Consider the following 19137-nt stretch of genomic DNA (forward strand, 5'->3'; position numbering starts at 1 on the left):
AGTCAGTGTGTGTGTGTGTGTGTGTGTGTGTGTGTGTGTGTGTGTGTGTGTGTGTGTGTGTGTGTGTGTGTGTGTGTGTGTGTGTGTGTGTGTGTGTGTGTGTGTGGGAGGGAGGGTACGTTTTACACCACGATCAAAGCTGTCACGCATAACACTGCGTTAGAAGTGTATAGTCATATTAAACTGACCTTCAAGAATGTTTGCTTGCCTCTTTGTGGTCATGCTGGGTAAGCTACTCATCACAAACCGCCCTGCAGTACACTTATTACACAACATCACGCTGGTGTAAACCTCTTGACTTCGTCTTCCTTTCAACAGGGCTTTGCTTCTGTAGCAAAGGGAACAGTAAGTCATTTTTGAGTGTGCGTCAGTACATTTCAGTCAATTATGAAACTCCTAAGTGTATTTTTGTTTTGTTTGTGATAGGCCAGTCTACTCTGGGGCGTCCAAGCCTTTTCATCCCTTCGGAAGCTCTGGTGGACAGCTTTGCAGTTTTTTATTGTGAAATAGAATTCCCTCCAGAGAATGAAACTGTCCTGTTTCAGGTATTCAAGTGAGTATCGGTTAGTACAGTAAATCCATCCTCTAAATTAGAAAGCTTTAAGTAATGACAGAAAACCACTCTAATCATCAACATTTTCTAGCAAGGATAACCATGACAGGTTGCTGGGCGAATACACCTCCTTGAACAGAGAGGCTGCAATAATTCCCAAGATAATCCAACTGTACCATGAGGGCAACCTGGAGTGTGTGGCCAAGGCTCAAAACAACTCTAACGTGGAGCCCACTGTCAGCGACACACAGTACCTGAAGGTCATTGGTGAGTCTCTCTATTTCCAATTATGCATTCTATCTCAAATATACATGGCTTCTTTGTAGCAGTAACAGTTTGTGCAAGTAAAAGCTCAGCAAAATGATTGGAAAACCTTTCTCAAACTGTATTATTTTGCAATGTGCAGGGCTGTAACTTTCCTCTGTGCCAAATCTCTCTCAAACAAACAGATTTGAATCGCAGGGAGATTTATCTCCAGCAAAATAACTAAATTAACCAAACAAATAATTCAGAAAATATTACATTTTGTGAATTGAATGCAGGCCCCCCTTCAACAAATGCCATTAAATATGTGACACCCAGCTGTTTGGTGGATTTGGTGTGAAATAAGACCAGGATCTCCGTCTGTTGCAGAGCCAGTGAGGGGTGCAGAGGTTGTCGTTCCACAGAGTCAAGTGGACTTCTTTGAAGGGGAGACACTGCAGCTAAACTGTGAACTCACTGCTGGAAACCATGTCTCCTACAAGTGGCTGTTGAATGGACAGCTTGTCTCACCGTCACCTCTCCACCATGTTGCAGATAAAAATCTCTTGATCGACAGGTTAGTGGAAACCCATTGAGATGTTAGTAGATGGTTGCCATGGTGTTGTCAGCTGCTGAATGTGCGGTTGCTAACATAAGACTGGGGTCCTATACGTCGTTGCTACGTAGTTGACAAGGGTTTCTTAGCATGTTTTCCATTGTGGTTCCAGCTGGCAGGGAGTGATGCGCGAGTGATAAGGTGAAGAATGTGTAAATGATCGTCACAGAGTGGTAGAAGTAGCCGTAATGTTAGTAGTAGCAGAAAAGTAGGAATCATTTTTTTTTCTCCACTTAGCTGAGAGTTGTTACGTTTTATATGAAGTAGGAGCAGCATATGAGCCTATTAGTTAGCGTAGTATTTAAACTGGACACAGTTAGCTACCTTGGCTATAAGTACAAAGTACCGCAAAAGCTCACTAAACAACATGTGAGTTGTTCGTTTTATTTGTTAGACCGAAAGCTAAAACCCTGAAGTACTAAGAGAGACATCTAACCCCAAAGAAATGCACTTATTGTAGGTAGCTTTGGATAAAAGCGTCAGCTAAATGAAATGTAAAAGAAAAATATAAATGTGTCGATGAACCAAAGGGACGCTCTAAATATTACACAGACAAAAAAAGGGGGCTAGAATGCTCAACAAACATTCAAGTCTGTCTGTTTTTCATGGAGGCCAAGTGTATAACTAAAGGTGTGATGACGGGTCAATGACGGGATGATCTGTGTGATCTACAGAGCTACTTCGAAAGACACGGGATACTATATGTGCGTCGCCACCAACCACTTCAACAAAACTAACATCTTCACCTCCAATAGCTCTGAAGTTATGATCACATTCAAAGGTCAGCTGCAATGAATTGACTCTCAGGTTCAAAGTCTGCAGATGTGAAATGGTTTCATTGGACAACATTACATTCTCTTACATCTTACTCCCTCAGAGAGGGTGTCAATCCCGGACATCTCCTTCACCGTGTTGAAGGAAGATTCCCACAACTTTTCTGCCATGGTCACCTGTCGGGCCACAGAAGGGACTCCGCCGGTCACCTTTTCAGTATACAACACGACAGAATTGGTTGCCAATGTAACAGTTGAGGAGAGAAACGCAACATTTAAGGTTCCGCTGGTTTTGGGCCGGGACTTGGGATGGCTCCACTGCCAGGCGAGCAACGGAGCCCAGATCCAAAACAGTCCACGCATTCTGCTGAAAGTTGGTACGTGAGATGTTTAAAGCTGCTGACACGACGCTGTGGCACACACTGCTTTCCGTAATATTACTCCAGGGTTTCTCTTTCTGGTCCATAACATCTCCAACAGTGCCGGTCGGTGGGCCTGTGAGGATCCGTTACGACTACGACGTAGAAAACTACGCCGTAATCGGCCTGCGGTTCTACTGCCGGGCAGCGAAGGGATCTCTTCCCCAGTACCGGTGGTTCCTCAACAAAACCCTCCTACACGACAGAGGAAGCTTCTACCATGTGGTCAACCAGCCTCCAGAACAATCCATACTCCTGCTGTCGGCAGGCCGGAGCAGCGCTGGAACGTACCACTGCGACGTGTCGGACAGCTTCGACAGCAGCAGCTCCATCAGCAGCAATAAGCTGTATTTGGATAAAGAAGGTATACAGTTTGGCCACTGATAGTCAGGTAAAACATGGGAGAGCTGGCCTCATCTCCTCTTCTTCCTCCGACTCCACCAGTGCTGAATCGTCTCCCCGTCCTGGTGGTGGCAGTTGTCTTTGGGTGTTTTACCTTCCTGGTTGTCCTGGTCTCCATATGTTGTTTGGCTGGAGTGATATTCAGTGAGTTCTGGTTTTTATTCGGTGTAGCTACTTCCGCATTGCTACTGAGAATAAATCTTCTTTTTGTTCCCTCTTGTTGCAGAACAAAGGCAGTATGGAGGGAATTCTCTGTGAGTTAAATGATCCCCACATTGAAAAGTTACTTCCTCTTATGAAGAGAGCTGTGCTAACGAACCCTGGCTCAGTTCACCATCTTTCTTTTACTGAAGGAGAATCTGATTTTGACTGTCTAGACCACTTTAAAATAAGAAAGAAACAACGTCCAACACTGTGTAAGGTGCTCCATGTTTAGTGCACTGCAAGGGTCCTAAACAGGAACAGATAATTTACTGTACAGTCTGGTTCATCTACATTTTTTGAATGCACTAATATTAAAAATAGATGCACTGCACTTTTAATTAAAGTTGCAACTTGCATATGCAACAACTTTCTTTTTGTCCTTTTCAGGTTGAGCTTGGAGATGAAGGGACTGGCAGCTGCATATGAGGACGAGCTGGTTGGTCAATATTTTTTGTGGCTCACCATTTTTCAAAAGCCTCTCACTTCCCCCATTGAGCCGCTCAATAAATATTGACACAGATCTCACTCTCTTTCCTTCCAGGATTTATCAGAGTACAATAAAGACGCCGTTTTTGTGGAATTTGATCAGGTTAGAACTAAACTAATTGGAATTAATCACGGAATCAACCAGCAAGAAGTCCAACTCTGTTTTCTCCTTCAGGCATCCGGGGCCTCCTCAGATGAATGGCCCCGAATTGAGGAAGAGAGGGCGTCGCAGGATGAACCAGCTGAGGGGCCCTGAGGGGCCAAACAGTTTAAACACGTCTGTTACCGTTAAACTGTCTGCTCGTGCTGTCACGTCTTTTCAGTGTGATGCATTAGACCGATTAAAGCATTTGTGGTGACAAACAGTAACGATACGACTCGTGGTTTTTTTGTTTCCGGGCCGCTGCGCGCGCTGAGCTCCGCCCCCTCTGACGCGCGCGCAGCGGCTCCTCTGGGTGCCGCTGGTCTTCACGCGGAGAGGAAGCACGACGAGAGCTGACACTGCGGCGCGGCTTAGTTCGGTTCAATTCAGCGGGCTTTACCGTCAGCTTCGTTTGGGGGAAGCGGTGAGCTCCGGACAACCTGCTCCGACGGGAGGGACACATGGAGGAGACGGGCGGTGCGAGTGCGTACGGGGCTTCTCTCGCCGGGGGAGGCTTCGACTTCTACAAGTTCGTCCGACAGCCGCAGACCATCGTGCGGGTCCTGAGCTGGGTGAGTGCGCCGCAGGTGTAGGAGATTTACCAGCGCGTGTGTTCGAAAGGGGGTACAAAGGCGCACGCGTCTTGCCCGACAGGTGCCCGGCAAAGTGGCCCAGTTGGAGCTGTTTCCATCTGGCAGAAACAACTGTGCAGGTCGCTCCGCGGGGCGTCGTGTTGCACGCAGCTGGTGTGAGACAGCAGCTCGGCGACGAGCTCAGGTCGACGCTGCGTGTTTTCAGAGGACAGAAGACTAAACTACTGTGCGACAACGAGGGAGAGAAGAAAAACACCAGGTGGTTTGATCGTGTTCATGTGTCTGTGACACCCAGGAAGGTGACCTTTGACTCCTAAAGACAAACCGCAAGACTTTTCTGCCACAGTACTTTTATATATCTGAATAGATACATGGCAGTGATATAAGCGGTTGGTGCTCATCACCTGTTGCTAGGTAGTCTTGTGGCAAAGATTTATTTTTGTGGCTGAGACCGGATCTGGAAATTCCCACATGAGTTGTTGCCGGACAGGTTTTGCAATAGAACGTAATTTGCTTTGTTTTCTGAGCACTTGGATTGGGTTTGAACCGTAAAGTCCATGAACCCCACATGAAAAGTTAAACAAACGATCTGGACCCTCATTCACTCTGTTTTATTATTTATTGTTTTATCGCGTAGGCCTTTGGCTAATAACACATGCAGGGTGATTGTAGGTGTGTGAGAAAACACACAGCTACCCGAGGATACTGTAGAATATGATTCAGCGTGGTAGATGAGGACGCAATGTGCCCTTGGCCTGTTTAGTGTTTATATGTTGGGGCAAATGGATGATGTGCGTGTCACTGGTAAACAGGGGCCGATGGACGGGTAAGGTGATCCCTCTACTCGTGGTGAATGTGTACCACTGATCTCCCCCTTAACACACAAACACACACGTTGATTCAGTTAGGCTCCTCTTAAATTCACACTGACTCTGCAGATTTTAATCTTACTTCCACCTGAACATTTATGACACCAGAGAAGATTACTCAGTCTGCAACACCACCAGCCGGTCCCATAATGCACCACTCTGGCTCCTATATTTAAGATAGATAATGTCACTGCTATTCATCATTTAAACTCATGTCAACAGTAGAAGGCTGTCGGTATTGTTTGTGCTACTTAAGAACATCTGACAGAGCAAAATGAGCCCCCAAAAAACATCATGCGTGAACACGTGGGCCGTTTTTAACATGTTTATAACATCCGTCACTCGGCACCCAAACCATCATTCCTATTACCTCGTTGACACGACGCACAGAAGCATCCGTCTGCTCCGCTAGCGATCACACGCTCTCTCTCACTTATTGTTTTTGAGAACTCCCCAGTTTCACTTCCCTAATGTCTGCTGCTACTTTTTGGTACTTTCCATCTCATCCTATCAGCAGGATTGCGGCCTGTTTCCTCTCTCACCTCGTCTCTTCCTTCCCTCTAATTAAACAGTCCCTCTCTGTCCTCCTGTCAGGCTCATTGCGAGTGTTGTTGGTGGAGTTTGTAGCGTCATTGGAGTCACACGGCAGGCAGCTGCACTGAGAAGGTCACATGGTTTGGGTGGGTAACCAGAGGAGGAACCAACACCAGCTCTACACCAGTGGATTGGCAAATGTTGTCAAGTGATGCATGTATTTTAAATTGTCTGGAGTATTTGCTTGTGTCTATGTTCAAAAAACTCCTCAGGCGTCAGTTTAACAGTAAGCGACATGATATGAGAAAAAAATGAAATCTTTTTTTTAGCATGAAGGCCACAGTCCAAATCCTGAAAGCGCAAAGTGACCAGCAGGACTGTGAAGTATGCAATTGGAAGTTAATGGATAAACTGGAAAGGCCTGTGCTATTTCTCCTTCAAAATGGCCCTTCCTATTTGTGGCTTTCCGGATCATTGAAGGCCAACCTTCCTTTTTGCTCTTGATTCAATGTAGATATTTGCCCTGGTGGTGTTTGCCACCATCACAACAGAGGGATACGTCAACTCTGTCCACAGTGCCGAGGCACAGTGCATCTTCAACCACAACGACTCGGCGTGTCATTACGCCATTGGAATCGGAGTGATTGCCTTCCTGGCATGTGTGGCCTTCCTGGTGCTGGACGTTTACTTGCCTTTCATGAGCAACGCTCAGGAGAGAAGGTACGCCGTCATGGGCGACCTGGGATTCTCAGGTGAGCGAGAGCGTAATCTTTGTCTGAAAGTGACTTTAAAGCTGCAACTAATTCATATTTTTGTATTCACAGCAGATCACATGTCTTTGTATAGTGTGAAATGTGTTGCCCATAGCGATACATTGTATTTAAAAAATGTTTAGGTCCCACTACTTTACTGTTTTGGTTCGCTCTCAATATTCTCATCAACCTCGTTTCCAGCCACAGTCATGTTGTCGGTTCATAGTGAAATAAACTACACTCTAGGGTTGGTGGGGACCATAACCAGAGCTAAAAGAGAGAAACTGTTTCACTAAACCGACTCCAAGTGAACTCATGCGTATTAGAAGCTAATGTTTGCTAACATGGTCGCCACATATCAACCTTTTTAGGTGGCGTGTATACAAATGTTTGTTTCTCCAAACAGAAAGCCCCTGGAATTGTCGTAATGTGCAACATATCGCTGCCTCTTTTCCAGACATAACATGACCTGTATTATTCTTTGTTTGACTCGGTAGCAACGTCCGCTGTACGCGCCACAGTTCACAGTCGGCCATTCTTCAGGGAAACAAAGAAGTCGTAGTTTGAAAAACCGCTTGTGGCTCATTTGAGCAGACAGGAGCGCCCTTTGTTTCTACTCAACATTGTTTATTTTCACAGGAGTTTTATTTTTCAAACTGTATTTTCACACTTGATGTCTTTTCATCCAGTAAGAGAAACATTTCATATCGGTGTGTGTTTATGCACCTGTGTGTGGTGTGTTTTTATAGGGGCTTGGTGCTTCCTCTGGATGGTTTGTTTCTGCCTGTTGGCCAGTCAGTGGGCTAAAACTCTGGATGTCACTGGCGTGCCGCAGGACGCAGCACGAGCCACTGTGGCCTTCTCATTCTTCTCTATCACCACATGGGTGAGCAGGACTGCTGCTGTCTTCCTTTTCATTAGAAACGGCGCAGGATTTCCATCTCTAATTACCTGCAGGATAAAATGTATAAGTATTCCTTTTAAAGAACCCAAGCTGGTACAACAACTTGCCAATTACTTTAAATCGGCATAAATACAATTGAATTGTATTTCCCCTCCGAATTTAGTAAAATAACACATTAAGTTGTTTGAAAGTGTTTTTAAAAGCACTGCAGGATGTACTCTAGTTCCTCTCATACAGACGATCCATCTTGGAAAATGCTTCTATGAGCCTTAAGTTACAATAAGAACCTGCAATTGTTTGGTTCTTTTATCTTGCTTTCAATTTGTGTTGGAGCTTCACTTCACAAACTCTCATCAGCACACATAACACATGTTGCAATATGTAATGCATCGGCCGACTAAATGTCATTGTGGAGGAATGTCTCCAATAAGACGCCTCAGGTCTCTGCAAGTTTATGTTGACACTGATACAAAGTAAACCGGGTCAGTTAGAAGATAATAAAAATCCTGTACCCCCCCAAAGGTATACAAAATAGAACAGTTATTTATAGAAACAATGGTGGAAATAATTGTAATAACATGGGAATTTGTTTCTCCTCTTGCAGGGAATCCTGGCGTACTTTGCATTTATCCGTTTCCGCCGCGGTGTGAACGAAGTAACCATCCCGACCTACACAGAGCAGCCACCAGATCAGCACACCCCTTACCCGCCGACCTACGCCCCCACCTCCTACAACCCCACCACCTACACCCCCACCACGTACAACTCCTATCCCAGCAGTGTGCCCGACACGCACAGGCAGCCGCCCTTCACGCCAAACCCGCAGTCGCAGGGAAACGCCGAATACCAGCCGCCCAATTACTGAGACGCAGGGAGGTCACATGGACCGGATCATCTGTTGGCACACTGACTGTAGTTGCACTGCACAGACTCCAAGCTGTATCATATTGATGTGGTTCTTACCTTCCACCTGTCGTACAATTGGAGAGCCTGAGCAGTGCAACTGCAAGTTAGAGACGAGGGACAAACGTCTGTGGATGTCAAGACGTTGTGAAGAATGTTTTCCTCTTTACTCTCTGGGGGAACCGGAGAATCCACCTTACAGAGCCGCCATGTGCCTGACTTTCTTTGCTTATTTGGTTCAGTGGATGTGGGTTTTTGTAAAATGTCGATTATGTATAAATTGAGCATTCAAGTTTCTCAGCCATAAAATCACCCTTGAGAAAGATTTGCAATCTTTTTGCCACAGTAATGTTGCTCCTTGGTTTGCCGTCTCTTAAGACCGCTTTAATGTCCTGCTTACAATGGTGACATGAGAAAACACAGAACCCCCGTTTCTTCGAGTCTGATCCTTACGATATAACAAACTTATGTGTGCCAACCTGTGGAGGCGTTAATAGTTCATACTTAGTGTTGCCCTTTTAAACTATTAGCCAACTTTCAGATGAACAGGAGGAAGGACAATGTATAAAACCACTTATTGAACAGGTTTGTCCACCTATCAGAAAGAATCCTCCCCCTTACGGCTGCAAACAGAGCGGTCACACACATCCTGCGAGGTTTAGTTTACAGGGTTCTTAAGATGAGCAGTTTAAAGTGGACAGTGGTGGATGTGTCTTTACCAAATTCAGATTAACATCTCAGCCTGCAGCACCTTTCCTCAGAGTACAGGTTTACTTGTTGCTTTGCCTTAAATCATGAGCCGAGGTCCCAGTGGATTTTTATTAACCGACTTGATCTGCACATGACATACCGGGATTGTGTGCATATATCATGATGCTATTGTAACAAATCAAATACATTTGTACAACAGGAAATACATGCTTAATGGAAATCACATGCACTTTGGGGAGCCAATCTATGAAAAACACATGACTTGTCATTGGTGCCTTCAGAAGAAATGTAACATTAAAGGGTTTTTGTGAAAGAAAAATAAGTGAGATATTGTAATTTATTTTGAGTAAGATTGCATCAACGATGTAGAAGAAAGGCTGGATGACTTATTGTGCCTGATGAATAGAGAAAGAAAATTGCTGCTCAATTAATCTTTATCAGTTAAGTTTGGCCTCTTTGGCATAATTTTCACCGTGATGTCAATTATTATTCACATGGTGTCATTGTAGCATCTCTACACTGCAGTAACACAGGTTTTATATTCTAGGGATGACAATATTATTCCACTCCAACTGCAGTGTCAGAGCCTGCCAGGATTTAAACAGGTTATTTTGGTCCCCTGTAGTATGTGAGGGCGTTGGGTTACAAATCAGAGTTAAGTGTGCCAGAGTTAAAAACATACTGTAAGTTTTAAAATGGGGGAAGGAATAAATTAGTATAAATCCAATTTGACCTAAAACAAATGATAAATATGACAAAACATTAAAAATGTATTTTCTTTATAACTAAGCAGAAAATACAATACGCATACATAGAAATGTTAAAAACCTTTGGATCGATCAGCTTGTTACAGTTAAAGATGTTGAGAAATCCAAACGGCAGTGTAGTGAAACCAAAACCTGTCCATTTAAGGTCATTAAGTGCACGGTCAATAAAAAGAAAGAAAAATATTTCACACCACATACAAATACACACTAGAGATTGAGCGAAGAGAAAAGCTTCCTTGGAATCGCAGAGTCCGCCAGTTTTCCTGAGAGGATTTGTTGTGGTGTTTCTTTCCTGAAAGGAGACCTGTTCTCTTTGTCCACCACCAGACCTCCGTAACACGTTCTACACACCGCCTGATACTTGTCCGCTCCACCAATTACTTCCACCTGAAGCACACAGGAAAAACAGTGAGAGGTTTACAAGAATTCGATGAAAGAAAGAGGCAGAAGGCTGACAGACATCAAAAATATTGCACCTAGCAAAACGTTCTGGAGAGGTGGAATAAATACATAAAGTATTCTGTGAAAATATCCTGTTGTAATAGTTACGGCATACAGGGGGATTTATTTATTTATTGAACCCAGAAAAGGGTTCTGAAGCACTTTTCTTTCTCTCTTTTTTAAAGGATCGCCTCCTTACCTCCTTCTCGGCTCCTATCCTCTTAGTGTAGGCGGCTTCTTTGTAACACTGCATGCAGACGGCGTGGAGCTTCACAACGCTCTCCGCCAGAGGGATGAGGTTGAGGATGTTTCCGAATGGCTACGACAATGCACAGGACAGCAGAAAAGCACTAAGTACCACTGAATGGACGACGGTACGATCGCATCACGAGGACAGAATGGACGCACTGTAGTGAAGAATAATGAGCACATTGAACTCAGTTATATTGCTGCTCTTGCAGGTTCCACCGTTAAGGAGTTTCTAGTCTTGTACATTTTGCTGCGTCCACATCTAGAGGTGTTCCGTCTGCCTCCGCAGCATCCAGTGCAGTAAGGCCGAGATCCTCCTTGTGGCAGTGGCAAGTGGGTGGCATCAAACTTGAGAGCCCCACCCCCTACACGGAACCCGCTGGTCCAAACCTAAAATTAGCCTCTGTAATAAGAAGACGGGGGCTCACGTGTCTCAAATAAAATTAAATAAAATTAAATAAAATTAAATATTTACAGCAGCTGACCTGTCGTACAAATAACAGTGGTTTCTGGGAAAAATTGGCTCCTCCCACCCAGCGTGCCGTCGTGACGCCGACTGATTTACTGGCGATTGCCGCTGCCTGTCACAAAGTTGCCACCCACTTGCCACTGCCACAAGGAGGATCTCGCTGTCACTCATCCAGTGTGCGTTCGTTAGGAATGTTTCCCAGTATCACAATTACACGTGGAGACGAAAACACAAATACTCACTTTTCTCTGAAAGGTTCCATCCAAGGCAGCAACAATGACGGTCTTCCCTAAATTTGCCATCTCTTCACAAAACTCCACCGTGTCTGGAAACTACAGCAGCAGCAGCAGTTAGCGGGGAGGTGTTCTCAATTGAAGTGAATAGCAACAGAGGGTAAAGAGGAAAATACACAGTATATGTAGACTTACAAACTGCCCTTCATCAATGCCGATGACACAGGCCGCTAACGCCAAAGGCCGCATTTCTCCCAGACAGCTTGCTGGTACAGCTTCCATTGTGCTTCTAAAAGACAGACAAGAAGGTTGTGTTGGTTCCAGCCTACATCAAGTTGCTGAAATATAATGCAGAGTCCGAACGCAATAGAGGTGTGTGTGCAATAAATAAACAAAAGGCACTCATTTATACAAGCGCTTTCTCAAGCTCCTGCGGTATTAATGTCAAATATTTATACGATTTCTTTGATTAAAAAGGTAAATTGTGATCAATAAAAATAAAAAGTCCAATAATAATGTCCAGACAAACATTCTTATGAAAGAGTACCTTTGCTGAATAAAAGGGTTAATGAGGACTACCCACTTGTCATGCGTGGCCATGCCCGTGTCCGAGTAGCGCGTGTCTCTGGTGTACTTGATCACCAGGCAGTCGTACTGGGCGACCTGGAACCGGCGCACTCTCCGCATGAGCTCAGTGCTGCAAGAACAAGCGCAAATATTACTATTGAAGTGAGTTGATCTCAGCAAAATGATGCTGAGATCAACTGATGGTCCGCGAACATGACCGGTTTTAGGTGTTTTTTGACAACAATATCCCACAACTTGCAAATGACGACTATGCGGTCAGACTTCGGGCGTGAGGTAATAAGTACTGTGTAATATTGCTTGGTATAATGCGCATTATCAATCAAACACACACGCGGTTCATTCCACAGGAGGGAACGGAGTAAACAAAGGAGGACATTTGGCGGCACGTTCAAATTTGAGCGGAACATATTGTTCTGATCCGGATAAGATAATGTAAAACATTGGAGCTGAACAACAACAACAACAACAGCTAAACGCGCCTGTTAGGAGACGTGCTCAGTCGATGTTCGTGGGTGAAGAACTCACCTTTTGCCTGAAAACATCGGTCCAAAGATGACCTGCCGAAGAAGGTGGAGAAGCGGTTAGTCAAGACCAGGAAGTGTTCAACCTTAACGGAGCAGAACGCACATAGCAAGGCACGCATTAAAATGAAGACCACTACAGCGACCCACTACTGCGTTTGATGCTGGCTCATTTTAGTTTGTAAGGGGAACGATGTGATAGAGACAATGTCGTTGTTCGTTTTCAGCTTAAACAAATACGAACCTGGATTTGTCCCCGTGCTTTCCTCGGGGAGTTTGGCAGAACTCTCGGAAAATCCACACAATCCATAATGATTCAAAGACGCGATGAATAAACAGTTCAATAAATAAAGAAATATACTACAAATGTAATCCGACAGGCGAAGTTGTCCTGAATCACAGCGTTGAAGTAGCGCGCCAGCAGATGGGGGCTGTTTTATGTCCAATTGATCCAATGAACGTAGAGTCACCCGAGTCTTTGAACCAATCAGCGATCTCAGATTAGAAAGCGCTGGCGCCACTTCTGACCAATCAGAGCACAGAACGTAATGTCACTAGGACGACACGCACCGGTGTCACAGCTTAACTTCTTTTCCCTTTTTTGGACAGGGATTCACGATGACTTGTTAAAATACAATGTGGGATTATAAAATGATACTTACATAATTTAGAAAGAAAAATAAGATATATAACATATATTTTAAATACAAATAAAAAAGTATATAGCTCAGTTTGTAAACCTTCCCTGAAGAAGCTAGATACAGTTTAAAGCCTCAGGTGCCATGAAAACAACACCTGGAAGAGCTCTGGTGGAGGCAGAGGAAACCCTCCTCTGTCTAACTTTTACTAAACTCTCAACTACATATTGGGTCAGATTACAGGGAAGTACTGACAATCCAGCAATATCTGTACTTAAGGATTGTTGGGAGTGCTACAACAAATCTAGTGGGTTTGTATGGAACATAGATAATACAGCATATCAGTATGGAATGAAAAATCTAGAATGTAGCCCAACATTAGCTCTGAGTTCCTCCTCAAAGATGGCAAGAAGATGAATGGGAATCTGACCCTAAAGCTTGACAATACCACAAAGTACAAAGCCAGGTGGGGGGGAAAAGAGTCTCCGCATTGGATATTGACGGAAGAAAGGAAAGGGCATATATAGACTTAGATTAGGTCATACACGTCTTAATTCCACACTTGATGATAGGAAAAGGTAATGGTTTATGTACTGAATGTAATGTTAAGGAAGATGTTGCACATGTTCTTTTCAATTGTAAGAAAAATAATAAGTTCAGAATGAAATGGCAAGAGGTTGAAGCTGAAAACAATAGGCTTATAAATTATATTCTTGAGGAACAAGGGATGCAACGAGAGAGAATCAAGTCTTTTGTTATGTTCCTGAATGATTCAGGTCTAATGAAAACAATCAAAGTTATTTATTTAGTTGTATTTTTTATTTATTTGATCTTTTTTTTTAAATGTTTCGACTTTTGAACAATAGCCTTGCCATAAGTCCCTTGACACACTAGGTGGCGGTATACGGTAATATCGCTGTAACTCGCCGAAAAAAGAAGAAGAAAGAAAAAGTAAACACTTGGCAGCTCACTCGGAAGATAAAACGCACATAGTCCATTATCATTGGCGAGGTGCACCTAAGGTTAGTAGTCCAGAGTCCGGAGGCCTGGTCCCCCACCTGCACGCACGCGGTTCGGATCTTTCTAGCAGGACACTTTCCGCGACTCCCAAGGAGACAAAAAGAAGATGCATTGGACTAAAATGAAGAAAGACGTAAGTTTAACTTTAAGTACTTTACTTGTCTCTCTCTGTTTGCATTCTGAGCCATTTGGGTTAACGTTAGCGGGACTACTTTAATTGTGGGATCAAATTAATTTGAACGTTTTGAAATAAAACATATTGGTCACACGGTGGATCGGCTCCTCCTGGCCGCCCGACTGACCGGCTCTCTCCCCCCTCTCCCCCCTCCCTCTCCCCCGTGTGACAGGAGCTGGAGCGGCAGTATTCACCCAGCAGGTGGTCGCACAGGATGTCGGCCGACGACGTGATTGAGGACCACGTGAAGGCTATGAAGGAAGGTCGGTCTGTTTGGGAGCTAAAATGCTGACATGCGGCTCCATACATACATATATATGTATTTATGTGTGTATATATATGTATATATATATATATATATATAATGTATATGTGTGCGCATTCCATTATGTAATCATGTGTAAAAAAATAACCAGAATACTTGGGACACAAAATGGGAAATTGGGAATAAGGGTTTAAAATGTAATGTAATTTCGATCAGCAGAATTTGAAGTCTTTGGAAATGTTAAACCTTTTTAATCGAGCCCCAACAGCAGGGAAATGAGATGAAAGTGACCATGAGGGAGTTGGGCCAGTCAACGCAGTGCTGACGATCTGTTCCCTCCCAAGCGGAGCTCCCATGACAAACTGCTAAAGGATAAAACAACTAATGGGAATGTCTTCTTTCATCTAAATCGGCAAATTAAGACACGTCAGGAAATTATGGCATCGTTGCCAAAAAAAAAAAATGTTCACAATCCTTGACCACACTGACCTAACACACCCAGAAATATAATGTCCCTCACAGTGTCCTGCGCTGAACTGTGTGTCCAGGTACGGAGCGAGCTCGAGGGCTGGCTCAAACGTTGCTCAACGTGCCGTACGGGGAGGGCGATGGAGAGAAACTAGACGCCTACATACCCAGCACCAACTCCTTGGGTACGGACGTGTGTTACTCCAAGAACACCGCACCGTTGGCATGCCGCAAATAGCACCAGCTTTGATAATGCGTGAGGGTTAAACGGGCCCGAATCCCTCTTGTTTCAGATGTTCCCCTCGTTATTTACATCCACGGGGGATACTGGCAGTTTCTCAGGTCCAGTTTTGTGTTCTCGTCTGCATTGTTGGCGCATTTAAATGTCTTGTTTAGGTTTGTCACATTAATGGTTTGTGCTCCCACAGCAAGGAGCAGTCAGGGTTCATGGCTGTTCCACTCGTTGATAAAGGTGTGGTGGTGGTTGCTGTTGGTTATGACACCGCTCCCAAAGGTAGAGTCTCTTCGTTTCTGAATTTGTTCAATGACGACAAGTTAAGCGTGTCGGCCTGTGCCCCTTTCAGGCAGCATGGATCTGATGGTATCTCAAGTACGCAGAAGTGTCGTGTCCATCGTCCAGCAGTATTCCCACATCAGGTAATCGTGCTGGTTCATCTGACACCTTGTAAATTCATTTCAAGGCATCACATTAAAAAGCATTTTTAAAGGTTCCACCCGACCTCGTTCTGCTCTCACCCAAAAAGAGATCAAATCAACGTCATCATCACCGTCACATCTGTTTGTCTTCCCCGTTTGAATCCCTCAGCGGTCTGTACCTGTGTGGCCACTCCGCTGGGGCTCACCTGGCTGCAATGGTCCTCTCCACCGACTGGTCGCAGTACAGCATCGCTCCTCAGATAAAAGGTGAGGTCCATCACGTCAAGCAGTTAAGTGACGGAGGTGACCTGCCAAACGCAAATATTATATATATTATAATATAGCTGATGTAGTTCTTTCTCTCACTGTCTGACAGGTGCATTCCTTGTTAGTGGCGTATATGACCTCCTGCCCATCCTGTCCACCTACGTCAACGAGCCTTTGAAGATGACAGAGTATGTTCCTCACTGCAGCGCTTGTACCTGTGGTGCATTCACGCACTGATTGCTACCGACCTTCTACAGCAGGCTTCCCACGCGTCTTAGGGAAACTGGTAAAAATGTTGAATCATTTTTCCAGTCATTTAAAACAACTGAAAAATAAGTTAGATTATATAAATAAAATATTGTGTTTTCCACTGTGGAAATTGTTCCAACATCCGCCCCAGTAAACAGTACAAGTCTATCAGAACTTCCCACATTGTAATCTGAAGGGGTTTAGTTGCATCCACGTTGATGGATGACCATATTTTTGAACATTTGTGGAAGAGCCGTTAAACAACCCTGAATTTAAGTAACATGGCGGCGCATGCAGGTTGGTCACGTTACATTTGCTTAAGATGTTAACAATAGTCATTGCAGGCTGGCAGGAGTGGTGGTTTTTATTATATTGTTCTATGATTAATAAGTCATGATTTATAAGCATGTAAGAGATGATTTTATAAATAATCTAGTCACAGACATCTTTTAAATCAGACCTCCACAAACCGGAAAATATTAGTGTAAGAAAAGCCCCAAGTGACACTCAGCGTGGTTACATGGATTCGAATAACTGGCTTAGTCGGACTAAAATCGAGTTATCCGTTTCATGTGAACACCTTTGTCCGACTATGTGCGGTCCGACTACGATCCGACTAACACCCCCTGATAGCTCGATCCGATCCAGTTGATAGTTTGACTATTGCGGCATGTAAATCGGATGAGGAACTGGACTTTGCGTCTTTGCGCATGCTTGAGATCCCGACTGCGTCTTCTCTCCGTTATCAAATCAGCCAATAGCGCCATTCGCATTCGCTGTGCTCCTATTAACATCATGCACACATAGTAGAGGGTTGTAGCTTCACCTTGCTCTCCGCTCGCCATCTTACTCGTAATGTTGATGTTGTTGTTGTTGGTTGTTGTTGGTGGTGAAGCGGTCAAGCGGAAATGGCTGTATCACAACTAGTTGTAATGAAAACAGCGCCACCTATCGTATCGGATATGACATGCTTTCGGCCAATGATTCGATTTATTCACTGCCATGTATATTGGGATAATAGCACTTTCCCCGAAAGAGAGCATAGTCCGACTAAGCAAAGATTCCAATTATACCATCATGTAAACACACTGAGTGAGTTCATTGATGAATGGGATGGTGAAACCCTGGAGGAGAACTGTATATGTAAAGCTTGGTGTGTGTTTGACTCCTCTCTCCCCCCCCGGGTGTCCCTTGTTTGCAGGGAGGTGGCGTTGAGGAACAGCCCCAGCAAACTGCTCCCTCAGCTCAAACTCTCCTCCTCCAGCTGCCACATCGTCGTGGCCGTTGCGGAGAACGACTCGCCCGAGTTTCGCAAGCAGTCGGGGGAATACTACAAAGTCAGTGCTACTGAGCATGGGCATCGCTTAGAGCATTCAACCATCCATTATCTTTAGCCAATTATCCTGTTGCAGGTCGTGGGGAGGGGGTTACCCCCACAATCTGAATGCTAAAAGATTAACCAACGCTTCAAAAATGGAGGCAGGTGGAGGGAATAAACCCTGCCTACTTCTGTATGACTACATCTACGGCAGCTTTTACAGTTGTGACCATTTCACAAACTGAAAAATGAAATTTCCTTGCAAATTATTTGTATTCATGTTTTACTAAGATGTATGATTTTTTTTTTTAAATAACTGTGTGTGTGTGTGTGTGTGTGTGTGTGTGTGTGTGTATAATGTGTACTATTCCTTTTTCTTCTGGCTCTAAAGACTTTGGAGGCATTGGGACTTAATGTGACCATGGAGGATGTGGCCAACACCGACCACTTCAACATCATTGAGCAGCTGGTAGACGAACAGTACCAACTAACAAAGGTACACGCGTTCACAAAAAAGGCAGTAATGAAGGTCGATGTGATTTTTCCAGTCTTATTGATTTTGTCCGACCAATGTTAACCCTGTAACTGTGTAGCAGTAGTCTTTAAACAGCCTCATTTTTATCTTCCTCCCCACCTTTCAGTAGCTATTCACAATATTCAGTCGACACTTATTGACTGTCCGTTAGACTTTAAACGTTGTTTTGGGGTCATGTAAGGCACTTAAACCAGTTTTTGAATTCATTTCCTCTATTTTTCCTCTGTAGCTTCTGTTGAAGACAATGGGGAAGAGCTGAGCTGGAGGTCTTTGTTCCATCATCATACATCTGCACCTCCAGATCATACACAGTGATAATGAATGCATTATTTAAGCTTTGTACAACGGTGATTGCACCATTTGTCATAGACACTTGTTCAGTGTGTGTGTGTGTCAGAAAACCGTTTCATGACAACATCGACCGCATTGAAAAAAGAAAGCCGAGTCACTTCAAGGATGCTGATTCTAGCAAATGACACCGCTGCCAAACCTGCTTGGGTGGAAATAGATTATTTAACGACCATTGGGCCCAAAGTTATCATGGGGAAGTTCTGTTCCTCCACCAGTGGTCAGATAAGTAGATTATTGTTGTACTACAGTGGTTATTTTGATGAAATGTGCTTTGGATTTGTAGTTAATTATTTTATTTTGTCCATGGGATTGTACTTGTTGTATGAAAATTGCTTTTGAGTCATTTATATGAATACATATGATGTCATTCTTCATGATAAATGTGTTTTGAATAAGTTGAATTTGTTGTTTGAGAGCAGACGAGTCTGTTCCTGTCCACGTTTAATCCGATTCAGCGACTGGGTGGTTTAATAGCAGATTTATGTTGTGTGTCGTGATCTGATGATTGGCGGGTCAGACTATATAGGGTATCCTTTGGGGGCTCGTCCGGTGTTTCCAGTTTTTGACTGCTGTTTAGTATCATGTTACGCTCTGTTTGGATGTATGTGTGAAACGTCTGATTTAAAATAAACTGGCAAAAAAATGGACTCATTTGTATCTTAACTGAAAAGCAACTGGACTCCCATTCATCCCTCATGGTAAATTAGCAGCGCGTCAATTAGGTTTCCTGTTAAAATGCCTCAGTGGCTTAAAGCATTGGCTTAGCTTAGCTTCTACAGGTGGTTTAATAGCACATGGTTGTCTTCAAAAGGCCGATGTGTT

The 19137-nt window shown here is 44.1% G+C and overlaps 4 protein-coding genes across 7 annotated transcripts; 3 read left to right on the forward strand and 1 right to left on the reverse strand.

The window, feature by feature from the left end:
• Positions 1-13: 13 nt before the first annotated feature.
• Positions 14-4065, forward strand: LOC120824779 (platelet endothelial cell adhesion molecule). Of its 2 annotated transcripts, XM_040185836.2 has the most exons (13): positions 14-227; positions 319-345; positions 427-553; positions 645-820; positions 1187-1373; positions 2087-2193; positions 2290-2562; positions 2666-2968; positions 3049-3150; positions 3233-3260; positions 3598-3646; positions 3752-3799; positions 3872-4065. In XM_040185836.2, exons 1-13 carry the CDS (start codon positions 197-199, stop codon positions 3950-3952), a joined length of 1539 nt encoding a protein of 512 aa, XP_040041770.2. In that variant the 5' UTR covers positions 14-196; the 3' UTR covers positions 3953-4065. The 2 variants fall into 2 exon arrangements, 1 of the variants encoding a protein (XP_040041770.2); XR_013450645.1 differs by lacking the exon at positions 3233-3260 and having other exon boundaries at positions 94-227.
• syngr2b (synaptogyrin 2b) lies at positions 3872-9423 on the forward strand. Its single transcript, XM_040185904.2, has 4 exons — positions 3872-4410; positions 6349-6586; positions 7336-7472; positions 8095-9423. Exons 1-4 carry the CDS (start codon positions 4300-4302, stop codon positions 8353-8355), a joined length of 747 nt encoding a protein of 248 aa, XP_040041838.1. The 5' UTR covers positions 3872-4299; the 3' UTR covers positions 8356-9423.
• On the reverse strand, positions 9199-12834 carry tk1 (thymidine kinase 1, soluble). The gene is made up of 7 exons (XM_040185905.2): positions 12617-12834; positions 12377-12408; positions 11847-11960; positions 11459-11552; positions 11273-11362; positions 10512-10631; positions 9199-10258 (listed from the first exon to the last, which is right to left on the reverse strand). Exons 1-7 carry the CDS (start codon positions 12680-12682, stop codon positions 10079-10081), a joined length of 696 nt encoding a protein of 231 aa, XP_040041839.2. The 5' UTR covers positions 12683-12834; the 3' UTR covers positions 9199-10078.
• A 1042-nt stretch (positions 12835-13876) lies between these two features.
• On the forward strand, positions 13877-18985 carry afmid (arylformamidase). Of its 3 annotated transcripts, none has more exons than XM_040185897.2 (11): positions 13877-14163; positions 14378-14468; positions 15019-15123; positions 15232-15280; positions 15367-15452; positions 15523-15595; positions 15765-15862; positions 15972-16050; positions 17313-17448; positions 17821-17925; positions 18194-18985. In XM_040185897.2, exons 1-11 carry the CDS (start codon positions 14137-14139, stop codon positions 18221-18223), a joined length of 879 nt encoding a protein of 292 aa, XP_040041831.1. In that variant the 5' UTR covers positions 13877-14136; the 3' UTR covers positions 18224-18985. The 3 variants fall into 3 exon arrangements, 2 of the variants coding, with proteins under 2 accessions (XP_040041831.1, XP_040041832.1); XR_013450646.1 differs by having other exon boundaries at positions 13936-14163; positions 17313-17590; XM_040185898.2 differs by having other exon boundaries at positions 13936-14163; positions 15367-15410.
• Positions 18986-19137: the final 152 nt, after the last annotated feature.

Source organism: Gasterosteus aculeatus, chromosome 9 (genome assembly GCF_964276395.1).
Source record: "Gasterosteus aculeatus chromosome 9, fGasAcu3.hap1.1, whole genome shotgun sequence".
Classification (NCBI taxonomy): Eukaryota; Metazoa; Chordata; class Actinopteri; order Perciformes; family Gasterosteidae; genus Gasterosteus; species Gasterosteus aculeatus.